This window comes from Musa acuminata, chromosome BXJ3-10 (assembly GCF_036884655.1).
Source record: "Musa acuminata AAA Group cultivar baxijiao chromosome BXJ3-10, Cavendish_Baxijiao_AAA, whole genome shotgun sequence".
NCBI classification, from domain to species: domain Eukaryota; kingdom Viridiplantae; phylum Streptophyta; class Magnoliopsida; order Zingiberales; family Musaceae; genus Musa; species Musa acuminata.
Genome location: NC_088358.1, coordinates 30,686,862 through 30,707,570, shown reverse-complemented (window position 1 = coordinate 30,707,570; position 20,709 = coordinate 30,686,862). Strand labels below are relative to the sequence as shown.

The window sequence follows — 20,709 nt, the reverse complement described above, 5'->3', positions numbered from 1 at the left end:
CTGAGTCATCTCCAGTTTCCTGAGACTGATTTGGTGGTTTCCTCAGCGACGGAAGGGGAAGGTGGCAGTGGCATGTGCGCTCATTCAAAGCTCTTCACATGCCCCGACCGCGCTCCCCGCCTCCGTAGCGCCACCACCAGCCTACGTGACAAGCTCTCTGCAGCCGATATCATGCCCATCGTCTTCCCCGCTGCTCTTCGATGAATGGTTCCGGTGATCCCACCCCAGGACACGACCAGGTCTCCCTGGCCATGTCCATCGTCTCCCCCACTGTTCTGTAGCCTAAGGTTTTGGTGCCACAGCCCCCACACTCAATAATGCTGGCATTAATAACACAGCATTCACAGTCCATCCTGTGTGCTCTGTTCTTAATGGAAACTGCAGATGTTTGACACGGCTTAACTCTTAGCTTCATAGCATAATAATCATTGGTGACCCACATGAACAGTGCTTCCATGGTGTGTGGTGTGGTGCTGATGGCGTCGTCCATTCCCAACAGCAGGACAAGAAACACACATCTGCATCATGCAAATCTGGTCCACCATTTACTGTACTGTATAATAATCTCCCGTAAAGACAAGCTCATATGCTTCTTTGATTCAAGAATCATGGTCACCGTCATCCCATTCCTTGGAGGTGCCCATGGTCGAAGTTGAGTTCATTGCGATCTTTACTGCTGCACGCTCACCAACTCCCCACCCGAAACGCCACGGTGCTCGAGAGTGCCACCAAGCTCAGCTCCAAGACGGACGCACTGCGCATTAGTTGAGGGTAGGAGCGAGGAAGGTGGCGGTGTAACTTCGGAGCATTGGATTCGCTTAGGGTTAACTACGGATGAGATCAGAAGGCTGACACCTTGGTCGAGATTCCGGGCTTCAGCTACAATGTTAGGTCTTAATGCAGAGGCCGTGCAGTCCCATGCAAGCATGGAAGCAGACAAACTGCATCCCTAACGTGTCAAACTTGCAGCATTGAGAGCGTAAAGAAAGGCAGCAGCAGCAAAGTGTTTCGCGAGGAACGAGGTGTCATTTCGGCATGGAGAAGCCCTGCCATCAACCTAGCCTAAACCTAGAAGCAAGAAAAAGAGGGAGGGGAAGGAGAGCTCGCGCTTTCACCCTCCCTTCCTTTCCCACCTTCTTCTGCGGGACTCAGGCGCTTTGCTTTTTCTCTTCCAAGAACATAAAAAGCAGCGGGCTTTCAGGTAGCTGTGACCACCCACGCCAGGAAAGTAGTGAATGGGAAAGAGAGCAGAAAGCTAAAGAGACGGCAAAGATACAAGGCGTAGTACATTGATTGGTACAGAAGCAGTTGCACTGCGTGGCAGAGCCTATCAGTGCTCAATATATTACAATGAGATTGGGGAAAGATGATGGCAGCTTTCCCGATGCCATGGGAGAGATTTTTCACATCTCTGTCTCTTTTGTTCTCCTCCTCACGCATGGCATGGGAATAACCGAGAGAAAGTCCCCTCTTTACCATACCCTCTTCACCCCCATCGGCACTCTTCACACTGCATGTTCTACCACCTGAAATCTATACTGTTCGGGAGGAGGAGGCGGCGGCTTTGTTCTTCACGGAGAACGGACATGAACTTTATGATCACGAGGCTAACTTACTAACTACTGAAAAGAGACGATGGAATATAATTGTAACGCATAGTTTTTTTCTGCTTCTTCTACATGCGCACTCTCAGGGGATGGGGGAATTGGCTGCGGTGGAGAACCGATGCTTAGGGCGACGCGGTGGTCGTTTCTGATCTCCCGTCGCCGGGATCGCTCATCGATCTCACCAGCGGCGACTCGGAACCTGCAGAGGAAGCATATAGTAGTAAACTTGCTTGGTACAAGCGAAACAAACGATGATGGGGACAGCGTTATGTCTCGCCAGAGACATACCTTGCTCCACGGCGGTGAAGGACCGCTTGCAGTGCGCGATGGCGCTCTGGATACCGTCCTGCTGCTGGAGGAGCGAGTCGTCTCGCCGACTCGGCGGCGGCGACGGGATAGCCTCCACGGCCGACGACGCAGACCGGCTCTTCCCCAGCCGCTTGCACGCCACTCTCAGCCCCGCCACCAGGCTCTTGCCCCCGCCCGCCGCCGCAACCGCTGCAGTTGCTGGCCGCGGCTGCGGCACTGCGACTTCTGCCTCCGCGTCCGTTTCCTCCCCTTCGCCGGTAGTCGCCTCCGCCGCCATCGCTTCGGCGGGAGGGAGCTGCCCGGCCAGCCTCAACCTTTCTGCGTACCTCCTCGAGACCCGAACATAGAGCGGCTTGATCTTGTTTAGATACTTCTGGACCACTTCCTTTACCAACTTCTTCTCCTCTGCCTCCGCAGCCGCCGCGCATGCAACGGCAGACTCCTCCGTCGGAGGCGGCGGTAGCCGCGGTTTGATCTTGTTGAGATATTTCTGGAGCACTTCCTTTAGCAACTTCTTCTCCTCTGCCTCCGTCGCCGCCACACCGGCAACGGTGGATTCATCCGCGGGAGGCAGAGGTTTCGCGGCGCTGCTGCCGCCGCCTCCGTTGCGGGAGCTGCTGTCTCGGGCGAAGAACGAAACGATCGGAGCTTCCACCACTTTGAACTTGATAAAGAACTTGTTCTGATGAGGTAGCTGCTTCTTAGGAGACGCCGCCGCCTCCGTGGCTGCGGGGGCAGGGGCTTCGGCGGGGACGGGAGCGGAAGCGGGAGCTTCAGCGTCGGCGACGACGGCGGCGGCATTGGGCTCTGCCGGCGTTGGTTTGGGTTTGCGGAGCCCAAGCAAGAAGACGCGGAACTTGGTGGCGGTTCTGAGAAAGGAGGCGGGGAACTGGGGCTTGGGATCGGCCTCGGAAGCAGCAGAAGCGGCGGCTGCGGCGGCGATGACGATGGAAGAAGCGTCGAAGGGGACGAGCTTCCCCTTGAAGAAGAGATCGTCATGGGAGGGAGAAAAGGTGTCGAACCCGTGCCCATCTCCGCCGTCGCCTCCTCCGCTTCCGTCGGAGCTCACCGCAAAGTTAAACTCCCTCTCCTCCTCCTCTCCTTCCGCCTCCGCACCGTCGAGGTCAACCTCCGAGCCGTTCTTCTCGTCCTCCCCCTCGCAGCCGCCGTCGTCTGTCACGGCCGCGAACTCGAGGTCGAAGAAAGGACCTTCGTCCTGGTCGTGGTCGTCGTCGTCCTCCTCCTCGGTATCGTCGGAGGGTAAGAGTACGGAGGTGGCGATGGTGGCGCCGGCGTCGTGCGGCTCCACGGCGGCTGCCGCGTCGTCCATGGCCGGGCTAGTGGCGTTGCCACCGCTGCGCAGGTATTTGAGGAAGCCGAACGAGTCCATGGCCGGGGGACTCATACACACCCGGGGGTCTCTTTCCCACCTTTTAAATCCTTTTACGCTTCTTCCTGGAGTCGTCTCTTTCGTCGCTCCTCTTCTGCTACAGCTGCTGCTGTCAGTACGTCTCAGCGTCCCCTCCCCCGCTCTCTCTCTCTCTCTAACCACGAAAACCAAGTTAAATACGCGTGGGCCCGTCCGCCCGGGTCCCACAGCATCACACTAACAAACACATCGGCCCGGGAAATCGCTCCGGGGTGATTCAGTCGACCTAAGGAGCGGGCGACTTAGAACGCGACCATGTCCGTCGACCTACCACCTTTCGTAATGGGTTTTAATGAATCGAGTCAACATTTCTATTAAAAGCAAATTTTGGGTCAATACACCACATTTCAAGTTCCAGATCAATACCGGCTTGCACGGGAAATATTTCCTTATGTGGAACCCGGTCCAACCTCCGCTTCCATATGTCCCCAACCATCAACCCGTACACCTTATTACCGTAGTATTTTTAGTTTATCTTAGCTTCAAAATAATACAAATACATATTTTTTGCAGATTTTAAACGAGGTTTTATGCGAACTGTGTAGTCACTCATTACGACGGGAGATAAAGGACCAATTCCCAGAAAATAGACACTGGCTGCTCTGTGGGTCCCAGATTAGCGACACAATTATTAAGGGTCCCACACCCAAAACCAGAATTGATTTTTTATTTTATTTTTTCATTTATTTAATTGTCGAATAGGAAAAATAAGAAGTTTTCTTTTTTTTCTTTCAGTGAAGGACAAGACTGCGTCTGAGATGGAGGGACGAGAAGAACAGAGGGGGACCGTCCGGATGCTGTACACAGAGCACGGAACCGGTATCCCCATCAGACGGTCCAGACCGCTTGGGGTCCACCTGCTTGGACGTGGGCCCCCGTCAGTCCGCGGTCGTCGTGTGCGCGTTTCAAAATTGGAACTGAAAGGAGGGTTGCAGTGGATCCCTGCCCACTCCCTCTCGTCTTCTTCCTCTGCCTTGGTGATGATGGTGTTGATGACTGTGGACCATGCGACTGCGGCGTGATGGCGATCAACTGTTCATCTCCTCGTTGGTAGAGAGAGAGAGAGAGAGAGAGAGGGGGGGAGGGGAAGAGGAGGTCGAGAGCGAGGGACAGAGCGGAATATGATACGGTACGGCGAGAGGACGAGTCGGGGCGCTGACGAGCCTCATCAATGGTGGTGGTGAGCCCGTGCGCTACGTCCGATCAGCATCAGATGTTACGTGGGGAGCACTGTCGGAGTGCGAGCGAGATGCGCCTTTTCCTCCCCCTCTAAAGCTGCCCTCCCCTGCTTCGCGTCGCGTGCGCGCTCTCGATTCGGTTTGATGCTGTTGGGGGGAAGCGGCTGTGGCGGTGGCAGAGTCTTCTGCGCCGGCTTGGCTCGACGTATTGCTCACATGACTCTGTTTTCTAGTAGCCAAACAGGGCTGTGCAGTCCACCATCGTCCTGCTCAAATAATTTCCTCTTCCTGGTTGATCCCAGAGAATAAACCCTTCTCAAGATCAATTTTCTCGGGGGTTGGAACTGGTTCTGATATCACATCCACCTGCATCCATTTCCATGCAAACGCATTTCTTTCATCTTCCTTCTCTCTCTCTCTCTCTCTCCTCTTTCTTCCACGCTTCAGTGCTTCCGTTATCCAGCGGCAGACTGGGCCGTGGAGATCATACTGCAAAATTGGATGGCCCATTTTAGCCCAATCTTGTGTTGGCGCACTACGTGGCGTTCCACGTGCATCCCATCATCATTTCCCAGGACCGCGACACTATCTATGGCAGGATACCACCATATGCACGTGTCGCGTTTGTTGTGCCGGACACCCCTCTGCTCGCCACATATTAGACGATTTAGGATAGCGTTGTTCCTCATTAACGGAGCCAAAGCAGGCAATGGCCGACCTGTTTCTATCTGTCAGTCAATCATAGTGGACCGTGGATCAAATGTTGAATGACCCGAACCCATCGAGGACCGGATCGAAAATTGAGTCGACTCGGCTTGACTCTTATGGAAACGCCAACGCACCTCGAGGAGCGCTCGGCTGCGTCTTACACGAGTCATCATCGGACGGCTCTGATCGCTTCTCTTCGCCATTCTCTGATTTGTGTTGCCATAAAAGGAAACGCCTCGAAGCCGATGACTCATCTCTCACGGTAGAAGATAGGAAAGGAGGAGGAGCGAAGTCGAGGAGCGGTTCATGGCGGAGCATTCTGAGGAGTCGACCGTGACGGAGAAGATCGAGGAGGAGCCACGCAAACCTGCTGGCTCCTCCTCCTCCTCCTCCGATTCCGATTCCGATTCCGATGGCGAGGAGCCGGTGCAGTCTTCCTCCGTCAAAGCCAAAGTCTACCGCCTCTTCGGCAGGGAGAAGCCCGTCCACCAAGTGCTCGGTGGCGGCAAATGTAGCGATCGGACAAACTTTCTTCCTTCTTTTTCTTTTCTGTGATCTGCTTTTTTGTTTTTTGAAAATATTGGATCGGTTTTTGATCGCATCTTGGGTAAAGTTTGAATCTTTTTGTGTAGTGACTTTGTTTGGAATCGTGTAGATCGGATCAATCGTGCTTTGGTGTCTGTATTTTAGTTGATTCAAAGTGTAGTAGTGCTCCCCTAGTCATATAATAACAGTTTTAATTTCTTCTTCCGGAAAGTTGCTGGGATTATCGATTTTTTGGGGAAAGAGTAGGAAATAGATATGATGCCAATTAGAGTATTGCGTAGTTCTTCTTTCCGGTTATGAACTCTAGACTGGCTTAATTATTGGTTCCTTCGAGGCAAAGTTATTTCTCATCATCTTTGTGTAAAAAATGTTTGTATTCTACAGAAAAAAGTTTTTTTTCGATTCTTAGCCAAAAATACTCGATCTTTACGTGATCAACTAGATCAAGAATCAACGTTTGCTTCTTCGGTTACAATCAGGGCAAAGATGTTCGTATTGCTTTTCTTGAGGATAATCAATAAAAAAAAGCTATTTTTTGTTGGGTTTTAATTAAAGAAATCTATCTTTGCGTGGTATGTAAAGAACGAAAGATTTTGCTTCTTGATTATGTCATCTATTTGTTATTTAATTGCTTCCTCTGCTTCTTTTTGCTTCGCTTTTAGCTGCTGATGTGATGCTGTGGAGGGACAAGAAGATCTCAGCTGGAGCTCTCAGCGCTGCTACCGCTATTTGGGTTCTGTTCGAGTTAGTCGGCTACCATCTGTTGACTTTTGTGTGCCATGGCCTCATACTCTCTTTGGTGATCCTCTTCTTGTGGTCCAAAGCTTGCACCTTTATCAACAAGTAGGGCTTTTCTGATCTTCTAGTCTTCATCTTGAAGTGAATGAACGACTGAAAGAGCCTCTTTGCATTTCAGATCTCCGCCACGAATTCCAGAGGTGAGCATTCCTGAAGACCAAGCTGTGCAAGTTGCGCGCACGCTTAGGTATGAGATGAACAGGGCCTTTGCTGTTCTCAGGGAGGTTGCACTGGGACGGGATGTAAAGAAGTTTCTTACTGTACGTTGACTTTCTCGATGCCATCCCTACAAGCCTTTCCTTTTCCTTTTTTGGTACTTGACATTTGGAGTTTTAGGTGATTGCTGGGCTTTGGTTGCTGTCGATGGTCGGAAGCTCGGTCAATTTCTTGACCTTGGTATACATATGTAAGTGAGCTTTTGTAATGTGGAACTTACTGCGAGTTGTGTTCGACATGCATCTGCTGAATTCTTCTGGTTGCTTGTTCTCCTGGAAATCAGTGTTCGTGACAGTGCACACAGTGCCAGTTCTCTACGAGAAGTACGAGGATAAGGTCGATGCTGCAGCGGAAAAGGCGATGGCAGAGATCAAGAAGCAGTATGCTGTGCTTGATGACAAGGTTCTTAGTAAGATCCCTAGGGGTCCGTTGAAGGACAAGAAGCACTAGACTGTAGAAGGTACTCCGTTATGTATTAGGTTTTGCTTGGCAGTGGATACATGTGGCTTTCTTAGTATTGTCATGGCTTATCTGTGGTTAGATCAGAACACTTATTTTCAACTTGTTTAGACAGTACTTAGCTTTATAACTTGGATGGATCTAGCTTTGTGATTTGAAGTTTTCGTCTCTAGGTCAATCTCTATTATAATCAAGCTCGCATCATCTTGATGCAAGTAGTTTCAATGTCTGTAGAACTAATATGCACAAACTACAATGCTCTCACACACTGTGTTAGCATTCTGATGTATGCTATGTTCAATCTGAATCTGGTTTCAGCTGTAACTTCTGTGATCAGATAGAAACTTATATTTATTGGCAGAGGAGGCGGCTTGTTAGCATTTTAGGCTTCAAGAGGAATTATACTTTTGCATGAAACAAAAAGTACAAGGAATTATGACTTTATTATGCATTTTGGAATAGAAAGTAAAAGGTTGAGAGGGTCTTTCATGTTCTATCTTATTTGGACATGGTTCGATTTTCTTGGATATACCATTTGTCTTTCTGGAAACATCTTGTGTGACCTGTGAAGCAGTGATTTCTAACATGACAGCAAGTTCTTTCTAGGGAATTAGAAGATGTGTCTTGGTGTAATGTTTCATGAGACAATTCATGGTTTTGAGATTTTGAAGGTTATGCTCTCTAGGGTGGGAGGTCCATGTCTCTACATTTTGTCTTATCAGTGACACTGGGTTGGTTCAATGATCTTTGTATGTACGTGAGAGAGAGCTGAGGCTTCCTGTGGTTGATTGGATTCTCACTTTGTTGGCAGTGAAGCTTGTAATGTTATAGCAAGAGCTTGTCTTATATCATTTGATCTAAAGATCAAGCGACATGTAAAATGTAGTGCATGCAGCCAGCACCTGGAAATGTCGTCAAGTTGACCAGTGTTACCTTAGCAACTTAGGATTTTGATTCACCTGGTGCTACCTTTGCAATTTGGATTCTGATTCACCTCTCCATGGGTTTATTACATATTATTTTTTATAATTATTTCTTTTAATATCTTAATTTTTATATTTTAAAAAATTACATTGAGAATTTTTTACTTATAAAAGTGAAATATTTAATCTTATTTATCTTCAATGATGATTTATTGATAAAAATATTATAAAATTTATTATTGAGTACGTATTGATTTTATCTTATTTTGATTTATCACTGTGATATTTTCGTTAATAGAATCAATATAAAATTAAATATTTTATTTTTATAAATATAAATATATCAATATAATTTTTAAAATATAATTTATCACTGTCAAACTCTGCTATATCATAGCCACTGATTTCTGATTCCGAACAATGCCAAGCACAGCAATCGATGACAGCCCTTTTAAAAAACAAGTACTTAGATTTCTGATTCCTTTGGAGCTTTAACTACTTTGGCCTGCACAAGCAATCACGAAAAATAAAATAAAATTATCAAAAAAAAAAAAATAAAAAAAAGGTCTAAGGTGGCAAAGTCAGTATGGTTTGATTCGATCGTGATTGAGGAGTCAGTATGGTTGGATTCGATCTTGAGACGCAAAGTCATTCATGTAGAAGTCTAAGGTGGCAACGGAAGAACCTCGGTGGGCCGGGAAAGCACCTCGTGGATCGACTCGAGGTAGGACTTGAGCTCGTGCCTTCATTGCTTCCCTGATAAGAAAAAGTCAATGTTGTGAAGAGAATTTTCGACTTGATCCCATCGAAGCTTAAGTTAGAATTATATGGATTTAGGATAATTTTGGTGTTCAAGGATCCCCTTGGCATTGATAAGGGGATTGACTTTTATATCTGTCGTTGGGAATCGATCATATGAGATTCGTTAATGACCGTTGATTCCTTGTGCGTTCCGTACGGCATGGACCATCCCGCAAGGTTCTGCATCGTGTGGTGTTATCTTATACCATCGCGAATGGTTCCATGTTAGGCGATGCCGCCTTGTACAATCCCGAGTAGCACGGGTATGACTTCCCATCGTGCACAAGCTCGAGGTGTCACGATACAGATATACAATATCGGTACTGTCACATAATGCTAAAATATGCTCTACGAAGATTTATTTAAATTATTATGAAACTTAAATTTTGAATATGTGTATATATTAAAAAAAGGATTATAATAAAGTCAGTTTCTCTGAGACGAGGACATCGGCGACGCTATGATACTTAAGACCACAAAGAAACATGCTATAGAAATAAGAAATAGAATATTAATTTTTATATATCTTTTTATCACCCTGATGATGACGGTGATAACATGATGATCTGTCATTGTCGAGGCAGGGCCCGCCCAGCCCCACCAACCGATCCTTTACATGTTATCTGGAGCGGAATATCTCGAATCTTATTCCTATCTGTTCGCTGACAAAATCTGTCCGGCACTCTCAATCCGACCTTCATGTAAGCGTCTCTCTCTCTCTTTCCCTCGATCGAAAGTTTCCATGGCTTTTCTCCTCCCTCTCACCGAGATCACCCTCACCCAAAATCGTGCAGCCAAAACCCTAAACTTCCGTCGGCCGAGCTGCAGCGGTGGCGGTGATCCCAACAAGAACCCCTCCAGGGTTTGCGCCTATGGCCGGGTCAAGGACGAGGCGCAGGAGAGGGTGATTAGGGTTTCCGATCCCTTGCGGGATGAAGGTTTGCCCCCTCTCTTTTTCGTTCCCCTCCTCAACGGCGCTTCGTCTTCTCCTCTGTCCCCTTCTGTGAGCCCGCAGCAGCAGCAGACGGATGGCGGCGACGAGAAGCAAGATTACTATGTCAACATGGGATACGCGATTCGTACCTTGAGGGAAGAGTTTCCTGATATCTTCCAGCGCGAACCCAACTATGATATATACAGGTTTGTTGTTCCTCTTTGTATGATGCCTTCACTTTTCTTAGAAAAGTTGGAATTTTTTTCCCGTTGATTAATGGTTAATCTGTTGGAATAGTTTATCTTATCGTGATTGAATATTGCATTCCAAAGTTCGTTTTTCTTCGATTTAGTAGACTTCAATGTATCAATTTACTGTCAAAGTTATATGAATCTGTAGAAATTTATTTAGAGCTTTGAAGTAGCTTGCTTGCTCTTTCTCGGCTCTGCCACCTACAAAATCTTATCATGCAATTAGTTAGTCCAGAGATTAAACTAAGTGCAAAATAGAAAAAAAGAATTTTTAGTACTGCTTTGTCCTCACTGGCAATAGTTCGATTGGCTCTACGGCTATAGACTCATCAGCCGGAATGGAACTAGGAATGAATCAAATGAGTATTGAACTCCAGTAGCTATGCTATTGAGAAAATGCAAGAAGTAGCTTTATCTTCGGTATGCATCATGTTGCTGAGGATTTTATGTTTTTGAGAATTTGGGACCAGACTTCAAAGCCAAAGTATGAAACTGGCTTATAGTTAGGAATAATTCATAGATGTCTACTGTTTCAGTTATGTGGGTTTGATGGGTGTTTTGATTCCCATTGTTGTTCCCGTATCGTGTTTGATACAATTGTTTTGAGCATTTATGACTTTTGCAAAGTAATTATTAAGTGCAACCCTGAAGTTGGGGACTTTTTCTTATTTTGAATTTCCATCTCTCTGCCAGCAGGGTGGTCCCTTATAAGCATTGTCATCGGGATTGTGGTTCTCAAGACTTGAAAATCGATTTGGTTCTTTAGAAAAATTTATGCCCGCTATGACATTATAATCCGTTACTATATCTCCTAAATTTGACTTCAAGCCCCTTGAAGCTATAAACTTTTCAACATTTCTACCCACTTCATACATCATTCTAGATATTTTCAGATGCTGGTCAATCTATATATGTTAAAAATTTATTTAGTGCCTTTGAATATTTATGATCTTCACAGGCTTTCCAGTTATGAAAGTACTTCCGCCCATATTTGGCTTACCCATCTTGCTTACCTGCCTTCCGATTGAGGGCGGCAATGGCGCCATACTTTCTCTCTTTTGCTTGTGCATGATAAATCTAATGAAATTTATATTTGTTTTGTGCTATATCCTTAAAAGTTATAGTTGTGAAGATATGATGTGAAGATATGTCGGCCTTCATCGTCTTGCATTGCATAATTTTACCATGTTTTACCTTCCCTTTTAAATGCATTACTTGTTTGTACACTATTTAGTATGACAATGTTATTAGAACCGTATGCTTGTTATGATTAACATATTTATATTGCTATCGACCAGGGATGATATTGTCTTCAAAGACCCTCTCAACACCTTTGTTGGTATTAACAACTATAAACGGATATTCTGGGCTCTGAGACTCAATGGTCGTGTTTTCTTCAAAGCTATATGGATCAACATCGTGAGCATATGGCAGCCTGGAGAGAATGTTATTATGATTCGTTGGATTGTTCATGGCATTCCTCGGGTGCCTTGGGAGATTCATGGCCGCTTCGATGGAACCTCTGAGTACAAACTTGATAAGACCGGAAAGATATATGAACACCGTGTAGACAATGTTGCCCTTAACACACCGACCAAGTTTCGGGTATTGCTTGTGGAAGAGTTGATCCAATCACTTGGCTGCCCGTCCAATCCAAAGCCCACCTATTTTGAAACATCATTGTTAAGTGTCATTTCTTGCCTGCCATCTTTGTTGAGATTCTCATGGATCCGATGCTACATGGCATTTTACATAGTTCTTGCTTTTAGAAGCAACGGAAAAGACTGACCGAAGCTTCTGCTTCAAAGTTTTGTCAACAGCAAGGTGGGAGTTACTCATGGTCGTGTATAGTGTACAGCAAGTTGTATTATCGATCTTATCGAATTCTTGTTCCCTGTAGTTCAATAGCCATTAAATAATCATATGCTGTAAAAACCTGATATTGATCCAATTTGCTTATATACTTTTGTCTTCATCATTTTTTCCAAAAGTATGATGCAAGTAATGGCTTGCATACAATCTGCATTGAAGCTGAGCTGGTAACTTCTCAGTTAGATTATGGGCACACAAATATCTGAGTTCTTGATATTGTAGTTGTGATGTTTACAGTGGGATATGATAGCTGAATCAGATATGCAAGTTTGGAGACAAATATTCCTCGGAACAGAGATTATATGAGTCAAAACTTGGGCTTTTTATCTTCTTATGGATCAATGGTCAACTGTAATATCACGATCATGTGCCACACCATCCTTCATCATGCATCAGAATCACTGAATATCAAGTGCTACATCCTGGAATGCTTTTCTGGGTGGTGAAATGGCATCTTGTCAGGAGATGCTGCCCTAGTTACAACTAAAGAATGATGATGATGAACACATGATCAACATACAGCATGATCCATCATTAATGGTGGCCAACATGCTCTATTCTTGGTCAAACAGGATTGCAGCAAGACCAACATGCTCTATTCATCTTCTATGGGTAGCATTGGATCCAAGAGAGTCTGGAACCCTAAGAGTGCTATATTCCAGAGCAGCTCACATGCCCTGGGTATGCAGAAATCGATAAACTACTTCTGGTCCAAATCCAAGAACGGCTTTGGATCTATCTTTACATCCAAGCCAGTCTTCCCATGCCTTTGAGTAGAGCGAGAGCAACACGTGGGGATCATCATTGCAGGCTCAAGGTCTCCGCACTTGTGGGTTGTCCTGTCTCGGCGGAGACAAGGAACATGGGATCCCCTCACGGAAGTGATAGGATCCACTGTTTAGGTTGACATCATGGAGCTCCATTCTGGCTCAAGCATGGCCTCTGCTCCGTGTTCCCCATCTCGGGCGAGGCAGGTGAGTCTCGCCCTTTGCATCGGGGAATTCGTAGTCAAAAGTCCCATGAAACTTGTTGGCTTTTGGGAGTACGAGGGCTCCCGTAGATTTCCGTGCTGTAGCCCATGATTCCACCCTGCCGTCGTTCTTTCGAGAGCTAAAGACTACGATGCATGCAGCTCATAAGATTTGTGCTATGCTACTGCCCGTTCATTGCTTGGCCATGGCTACTGTGTGCAGCTTGTGATTCCGGGAAAGAGATCGAGGAAAGATAGCGTGGAAGACAGTTGGCAATGCATCTGCTTCAAAAAATCTGGGGCGAGGCAGAACTGTAGTCCTGCAATATTGTAAGGCCATAAGAAAAGGAAACGGTGGCGGTGAGAGGTCTTCAGGGTTTAGAGGTATAAGCTTCTTCGTCGGACAGCGAGGCGTTGGCTGCAGGACCACAGTGAATCCTTACCTTACGATGCACGCTTCTCCGAGTCCGATGGCAGGGAGTGAGTGTAAGTGTAGCTGATCCAAGTTGGATGAACATCCTTTCTTTCATTTCCATGGCAGCAGCGGAACGCCTGCAACCGGCGGCACAGAGCTGCAGCTGTTCCACATCACTGGGACACCAACGAGTAAACAATGGCTTCGATCAGCGTCTGTCCCCACCTCCTACGAGTGCAAGGACTAGAAGTTTAATGGAGATTTCCATCGGTGGGAGACGAAAATGTAATGTTGTGGATGCCGTGTGGTAGGCGTAGCGTCCATCACATCCGTCAGCTCCGGTGTTGATAGAGCCAGCAGCCCGTCCATTCAAGAATGAAACTTGGAGTGAACTGTTCACGATCTTAGCAAATGATTCTTGATAATAGAACCAATACAAGCTCAATTAACGATCATCTGATTATGGACTTCGTAAGTTGGTCCTTCACATGAATTCTTAACAATATCTACTGGAGTTAATTTGATTCTAATAAATCTGTCGATTACTTTTGATGAATTATTATCAACTTGGTATTATTTGAATTTATCGCACCGTTTTGCCATTTATTTGCTGGCAATCATATGTTCTCCCCTCTCAACAATCCTCCCATGGAACCATTAGTTGTTCGGATCATTCTCCTAATTCCAAGGGATCAGTTGCAATGATGTGAGAGAGATAGATAGAGAGAGAGAGAGAGAGAGAGAGAGAGAGAGAGAGAGGAACGAAGGTTGGTCCCAGACGACATCCTTTGACATGTGGCCTCAAGGACTACATGGCAAGGCTACAAATCCCTCCAAAGCTGGGCCACCCACTCAATTTGCACACCAAATCATGCCAACCCTGAAAGACTTTTCCTTTATGATCCTTGGAAGCCATCCTCCCCATTGAATTTGCAGCTTGATCACTTCTCCCTAGTATTCCCATGAGAGAGAGAGGAAGAGCAGCAGCCTGTTGCCGGGGAACTCTCAGGCCCTTTTCGCTATAAAGGGTCCATTGTCACAGTACTACTAGTAGCAAACAAGCTGCTGCACCAGAAGCAGCAGATCAGTAGGAAAAGTCAGCAATATGGACGCATGAGGCAGGGGGGAATGGGCAAGGGCAAATCGTATGGCTGCTGATGGTAAAAAGATTTGATCTTTAAGGAAAAGAGAGACAGGGAGAGGTGTAAGGGACCATGGAAGGGGGGAAAGGGGTGGCAATTGATGATGAGGAGGGGAGTGCTGGTGTAAAAGAGGACGCTTTGGGCTTAAAGCTGAGGAGAGGGGTTACTGTGGGGAAAAAGGGCGGTCTTTGCACGCCGGTGCCCACCTGGAAGCTGGGGGACGCCGGTTCTGCGGACGCCGACGCGGGCGAACCCAAGAGGAGCTCGGTGTCGGCTCGAAAGCTCGGCGCGAACCTCTGGGAGATCCAGGACCTGATGCCCGTCTCCGTGATGAGCCGGAGGGGCGCCAAGATCCGACGCCATGCCGATGGGAAGGCGCTCGATGACGGTCCCGATCGCTTGGCCGTTCGTCATGAGGACCTGGTAAGGTTCTTGGTTCTTGTGGCTAGCTTTGATGTTCTTGTACTTGTTTGTCTTTTCCTGTAGTGTTCAAGTGTTTGATCAAATGTCTTACCTGACGATGTCTCTTCCTTGATTACGTGATCCCTTGTTTCATCTCACATAAAGCTCGTTGAGATAAAGATATGAATGTTTTCTGAAAAGAAAGATTCGAAATCCTGCCAAGAATTGCCTTGACTGATGAACTTGTCGCTACTGGACCTGTTTGACTTGAAAAAGAACAAAAGTGTTGAATTTGTATTAAATTGATTCCTTGTTCTCTCCATGTTGATGTAGATGTAGATGTAGATGTTAACCACTTAATCGATATTGGGGAGTCGATGTGATTTTAGAATGGAACTAGAAGAGAAAACTGGACTTGTTGCAAGTGTGTGCTTATTTATATTATTTGCACAAAGACATCCACCCATATATGCTTCTCAAGGTGTAGGCTATGTCATAATCAGAAAAGTTGAGGAAACATTTCCGTATGTGAAATAAGCATACATTTCAAATCTTCAAATTTGGTCCACTTAAGTAAGCATTACATCAAGAATTTTAGCTGTTGAAACAACTCAAAGATAACTTCAGGCCTTTACTGTTGGAGCACTTTTTCTTATAGAGTTTCTTGTTTCCTGGTAAAAGCCACTTATATATGTTCTTTGCTACATATATGATCATAATCAACCTGGTCCATCGATTTGTGGTCCTTCTCTGGCTCTTTCATCAATGCAAAAACTTGGCCTTTTCTTTCTCCAGTTGGTAATTTGAACCGGTATGGCTTATGTCATAATGATGTACTCATGGATTCATTTGGGATGACCATTTCGGGCACCATCAGAGTGAAGTTAGCGTGTGTATCCAAGAACTACAATGCAGACACCTTTTCATACCAGATAATTGCTAGCATGGTACATTTTGCATGTTGTGCTGTGCCTATGCATGAAACCAACTTGCAAACCTTGCCCTCTCTGAACTGTCATAAGTTATTTTTAGGTTATTTATGATTATGGTACTACCTTTTATAGTTTAGATTCTTTTTCTATATGTGGCAAGTTATATATGCCATCTGTGGTTGCTGATTGTTCTATAGTTTGATGTCTCCATCAGCCTTAGATTGATGCAGCAATCTAGGTTAATTTGCTGTTCTCTAGATACCATTGTAAGATCATCCTATGATTTTAATATGTTCTATGTCTATTTGTGAATTTAGATAGGACTCCCATTGATAATGTTTGTTGTTATTAAATTTGTTTTAGGAATCTGAATGGTTTATCGATATGGTTAGGTGGGCAGATGCATTCTTATGGTTGAAACAAGGGCGGCTGCTTATTCTTAGCTTTCAACAGTGGTCTTATTAGAAAAGCACAGAAATCTAAAAATATTCCCTTCGTCTATTTCTTCCCTCTTATCATATTCATTTCCATCTTATCTCTTCCTCACTACCTTTTTGTGAGACTGATCTCGAGTGCTTCTTCCTGTGGAATTTAATTTAACTATTTATCTTTTTGCATCTTTCACTTAGTTTTCTGCTGTTCTTTTCTAATCATTTCAAAAATACAATATTTTTTCTTGTCTAGTTTAAAATCCTACGGCCCAAAGATGAATTGTCAGTCAATTATATGGAAACTGAAATGAAAATTTTAATCCACATTGTAGATACACACATAAAGCTTCAAATTTGGATGCCATGCAATCTACTTATCATAATTTTACCATGACATGAAATATTCATGTCATATGTAACAAATCCACCTTTTGTTGCAGCAAAATATATTAGGCCTGTCTGTTCTCATAATAAGTTCTGAGCCTTTCTTCATGTGTAATTAGAATCAGGTGCGTGCAAAATTAGTATGAATTGTAAGAACATCTTAGTTATTTGCTCAAGTTTTAGCAAATTATGCATTATATATAAATTTCATTCCTATAATCAAATCTTAAAGAATACCTCGACCACCAAAATATTGTCTCTATAGCCCTCATTCTGTGACAGACAAAAATAATGACAATCAATACGTAAAGGAAGCCAACCCGATCCTTTAATAATACATTGATACACACCATTGACTTGTTAGTGTTTGTGCAATTATCAAACAGCCCTAATTTCGTGCTTTACTTGGAAATAAGTATGATATTATTTGTGATATAAACTGAAAGATTCAATTGCCACTCAAAAAATAGTTGTAGGGAAACTCCAGGAGCAGTCATGTAATGTGGAAACTCTAAATCCCAACCCAATATGGTAACAAGATTAGAAAAATGATATACATGTGATGTAGGATGATATAAGTTGTGACTTCCTTGTCATAATTAAAGAAACAATTTCGTACACCAAAAGCTGTGTGTGCTGCATGCAACCTTGATTTCTTTCTCATAATGTTGCATGCGCGTACTTCCATCTTGCAGTTTGGTCCTGAAATCTTGGTTACTAGTTTTTTGGACATGAATTATTGAAATGAACATTAATTTGTTAGATAGAATTTACATACTGAATTATTGGGACTCTGTACTATTAATGATCTCCATTTTTTGTGACAGCCTCAAAGTGCAGGTAGTTTAAGGAGGCAAGTTGCAGCTTCATTGGTCAAGCATTACAAGTTGAATGAGAGAAATAGTCGAGCCCTGCAACCTGTATCTCCTGCAAGTTATAGTAGTTCTATGGAGGTAATCATGTTGATTTCATTTTAATTACTTGGATTAGTCACGCATTATTCAGGCCTTAGCCCACTGTTACTGAAGAGGTTCTCAGCTTGGGTCCTCTTAATATTTTAACCTAGGTTATTTTTTTGGGTGCCCCTTCTGTTATCATCGGGGAAACAAAAGAATGAATTGTCCACTTAATATATGGGTCTCTGTTTGAAGCCTTGTAACTTTCTATGTTCAACAATTGAGTTGTAATGGTTGATTTCAGGCAGATTTAGTTTTATCATGAGATATTGTGCAATAAAACTTGTAAAAGCAAACGATTTTGACTTTTTGTTCAGGCATTTGACTCTCAGTTCCTTGCATGGCACGTTTAGGTCTTGGCATTGTACATATAGTGAAATTCTCATGCATGACTGCACCAGGCATTTCATTAGTTTTAGATACTAGCATGGCATGTAATAGACACCTGTGTGCTGCAATGCTTGTGCTGTAGCAACTACAATACAAGTTTAGGTTAACCAATGGTACAAGCAATGGTCTTACATTGGCAGATTATGTCTTAATATCAAATTGCTGGAACCATATGTTCTTTGTTTTAGTGAAAACTTATTTTGCTTCTTATATGAAAAAATAAAAGAAAGGAACATGTATTTGCAGATGTATTAACATTTTTGTTGTGTGTTCATGTATCTGCACCTTGCAGATTGCTGCTATTAGTGAAGCCATCACTCCTAGCAGTTCTGTCAATCTTAAGGGAAAGCTTGGGGAGGCAGGATATAGTCTTCAAACATCGACAGAACTATTGAAAGTACTGAATCGCATTTGGAGCCTGGAAGAACAACATTCTTGCAATGTCTCATTGGTGAAAGCATTGAAGGTGGAGTTAGAACATGCGCAGGCACGCATTCAGGAGCTGATGCAAGAGCAGCATGTTTATCAGCATGAAATGGATGATCTAATGAAGCAAGTTGCCGAAGACAAACTGATTAGAAAGAACAAAGAGCAACAAAAGATCAAAGCAGCAGTGCAATCGATACGAGATGAGCTTGAAGATGAGAGGCGTCTCCGAAGACGCTCTGAAAGTCTTCACCGGAAACTTGGGAAAGAGTTGTCCGAAGTGAATGCAGCATACATGAAGGCTGTGAAAGATCTAGAAAGAGAGAGAAAAACAAATAGCCCTTTGGAGGACCTATGTGATGAATTTGCTAAGGCTGTTACAGATTATGAGCAGGAAGTAAGGGAGTTGAAGCAAAAATCTCAAGTAGCTTGCGACCATAAGGTAGATCGGTTAGTACTTCATATATCAGAAGCATGGCTAGATGAGCGGGTTCAGATGAACATTGCAGAAGACCAAGGAGATTTGGCTGAAAAAACAACAATTACAGACAGGTTAAGCAGTGAAATTGAATCCTTTCTTCGAGCTAGAAGGTCCAGGGCCTTTGGGAATGATCGTCTGTACCGAAAGGATGAAAAGAAAGACACTAATATGCGGCGCCAATCTCTCGAGTCCGTCCACTTAAATGGGACTACCAGTGCGCCTCATGATGCTGACGATGATGATGATGATGATGATTCTGTTGCGAGTGAGATGCACTGCTTCGAGCTTAACATGGCAACTCGCGGAAATGGAAGTCGTGACCAGCCGAAACAAAATACTCAAAATGGGATAGAAAAACTGGATTCCAAGAGAACATCTACTTTACCAGGAGAAAAGATAGGATGCTCTGAAAGCAAAGATGATTCATCCGAATATGGCGAACAAATGGACAAGACAAAGTTACGTGGAAGCAAAGTGCAGCTTTTAGACAGGGTGCAGGGAGTACACTCTCCTACTGATGCGGAAAGTGACAAAGTGGCAGTGGATCATATTGAACTATCTAGAACGAAGAAATCTGATTACCGTTGCTCTCAGGAACATGGGCACGATACAAAACTGACGTGGGCTCGCTGGCGTGGTTCGAGGCACCTGACTGCTAATTCACTAAGATATCTTTCAGAAATTTCTGAGTGCTATCCAGAGGATCATGGTAATCATCATAGAGAAAGCTCTCACAATCATTTATTGTGGAGGACTCAGCTTGGTTCAGCTGGTGGCGGAGACACTGATTCAGGAGACGTTCACCAGATCACTAGTCCAGTTCGACAATGGAAGTACCAGATCAGCTCTCCCAACCAGGCTGTTGCACCTGAATCCTCGTCGAAATCAGCACAAGGATCGAAAGAGGGCACTCTGAAGGCAAAGCTGCTTGAGGCAAGATTAGAGGGGAAGCATACTCGTCTGAAATCCTTGAGACGTTCCTCCGTGGCTAGAGCAAGACAGTGAGGAAGAACGAAGAAGTCACCTCAATCTCATCCATGGTACTTCGTGAAGTGGAAGGGGTAGCTTGGTTTTGTTCTCATCGTATGCAGCGAGTTGTTTTGCAGAGTGGATGACGATCTGTTCATGGTTTGGGTTTCCTTTATGGCATTTCCTCTAGCAAGATGACTGCAATAAGGGTCTCCTTTTGGTATTCGGATGGTGTTATGCTGCATTGCCTATTTCAGTGCTCATGCCGCTCTTCTCTGAGGCAAAGAGACATCAAAGCAAAGACTACAATAGTGACAGTGATCCTTAATGCAGTTGTAATTGCTATAATTGATATGCACCTTAATCATCAGACATGTAATCTACTACATCTCAACCCAAGTAATGGTGAATTGGTGGTACTGAGAAGACTCTTATGAGAACTCGATAGTACAACTACCAGTGGGATAAAATCTTCTATCTACATTTTGAGATTTTGTGCTTCCTAAAATCTCCGGATTATAGTAAGGTTATTAAGGGTTTATCAAGGCATTCATAGCTAACATCAACATTTAGGTAGGTAAAGCCTTATGTGATCAAAATAACAAAGCATTTGTTCCCACAGCGTTTGAGACAATGACTTGGATTCTCCTCTTGAGATAAAGAGAATCGTTTCTTTTAAGAGTTGGAAGCATCAAAACATGAGATATTATATTGAAGCTTTGTGGTTGATAATTACATATGTCTCAACCAAATGCATGCCAATTAAGTACTCTGAGCTAT

The 20,709-nt window shown here is 44.4% G+C and overlaps 4 protein-coding genes across 5 annotated transcripts; 3 read left to right on the top strand and 1 right to left on the bottom strand.

The window, feature by feature from the left end:
- Nucleotides 1-1,271: 1,271 nt before the first annotated feature.
- Nucleotides 1,272-3,445, bottom strand: LOC103968915 (probable membrane-associated kinase regulator 2). Its single transcript, XM_009382270.3, has 2 exons — nt 1,896-3,445; nt 1,272-1,806 (listed from the first exon to the last, which is right to left on the bottom strand). Exons 1-2 carry the CDS (start codon nt 3,319-3,321, stop codon nt 1,730-1,732), a joined length of 1,503 nt encoding a protein of 500 aa, XP_009380545.2. The 5' UTR covers nt 3,322-3,445; the 3' UTR covers nt 1,272-1,729.
- Nucleotides 3,446-5,484: 2,039 nt separating this feature from the next.
- Nucleotides 5,485-7,409, top strand: LOC135651039 (reticulon-like protein B2). Its single transcript, XM_065170822.1, has 5 exons — nt 5,485-5,742; nt 6,440-6,620; nt 6,694-6,835; nt 6,912-6,981; nt 7,075-7,409. Exons 1-5 carry the CDS (start codon nt 5,538-5,540, stop codon nt 7,239-7,241), a joined length of 765 nt encoding a protein of 254 aa, XP_065026894.1. The 5' UTR covers nt 5,485-5,537; the 3' UTR covers nt 7,242-7,409.
- Nucleotides 7,410-9,562: 2,153 nt separating this feature from the next.
- On the top strand, nt 9,563-12,134 carry LOC103968913 (uncharacterized). 2 transcript variants are annotated; one of them, XM_065171162.1, is made up of 3 exons: nt 9,563-9,675; nt 9,769-10,114; nt 11,458-12,134. In XM_065171162.1, exons 1-3 carry the CDS (start codon nt 9,591-9,593, stop codon nt 11,945-11,947), a joined length of 921 nt encoding a protein of 306 aa, XP_065027234.1. In that variant the 5' UTR covers nt 9,563-9,590; the 3' UTR covers nt 11,948-12,134. The 2 variants fall into 2 exon arrangements, with proteins under 2 accessions (XP_065027234.1, XP_009380543.2); XM_009382268.3 differs by lacking the exon at nt 9,563-9,675 and having other exon boundaries at nt 9,682-10,114.
- A 2,130-nt stretch (nt 12,135-14,264) lies between these two features.
- LOC135651234 (uncharacterized protein At5g41620-like) lies at nt 14,265-20,420 on the top strand. The gene is made up of 3 exons (XM_065171161.1): nt 14,265-14,981; nt 17,535-17,660; nt 18,346-20,420. The coding sequence occupies exons 1-3, from the start codon at nt 14,631-14,633 to the stop codon at nt 19,963-19,965; spliced, it is 2,097 nt and encodes a 698-aa protein (XP_065027233.1). The 5' UTR covers nt 14,265-14,630; the 3' UTR covers nt 19,966-20,420.
- The last annotated feature ends 289 nt before the right edge of the window (nt 20,421-20,709 follow it).

Excerpts from the sequence above, each read along its gene's own strand:
- LOC135651234 (XM_065171161.1), top strand. The coding sequence starts at position 14,631 with ATGGAAGGGGGGAAAGGGGTGGCAATTGATGATGAGGAGGGGAGTGCT. Across the intron at positions 14,982-17,534 it reads CCGTTCGTCATGAGGACCTG|CCTCAAAGTGCAGGTAGTTT; the intron begins GTAAGGTTCTTG and ends TTTTTGTGACAG. Across the intron at positions 17,661-18,345 it reads GTTATAGTAGTTCTATGGAG|ATTGCTGCTATTAGTGAAGC; the intron begins GTAATCATGTTG and ends TGCACCTTGCAG.
- LOC135651039 (XM_065170822.1), top strand. The coding sequence starts at position 5,538 with ATGGCGGAGCATTCTGAGGAGTCGACCGTGACGGAGAAGATCGAGGAG. Across the intron at positions 5,743-6,439 it reads AGTGCTCGGTGGCGGCAAAT|CTGCTGATGTGATGCTGTGG; the intron begins GTAGCGATCGGA and ends CTTCGCTTTTAG. Across the intron at positions 6,982-7,074 it reads CTTGACCTTGGTATACATAT|TGTTCGTGACAGTGCACACA; the intron begins GTAAGTGAGCTT and ends CCTGGAAATCAG.
- LOC103968913 (XM_065171162.1), top strand. The coding sequence starts at position 9,591 with ATGTTATCTGGAGCGGAATATCTCGAATCTTATTCCTATCTGTTCGCT. Across the intron at positions 9,676-9,768 it reads ACTCTCAATCCGACCTTCAT|CCAAAACCCTAAACTTCCGT; the intron begins GTAAGCGTCTCT and ends AAAATCGTGCAG. Across the intron at positions 10,115-11,457 it reads CCCAACTATGATATATACAG|GGATGATATTGTCTTCAAAG; the intron begins GTTTGTTGTTCC and ends GCTATCGACCAG.
- LOC103968915 (XM_009382270.3), bottom strand. The coding sequence starts at position 3,321 with ATGAGTCCCCCGGCCATGGACTCGTTCGGCTTCCTCAAATACCTGCGC. Across the intron at positions 1,807-1,895 it reads CTTCACCGCCGTGGAGCAAG|GTTCCGAGTCGCCGCTGGTG; the intron begins GTATGTCTCTGG and ends CTTCCTCTGCAG.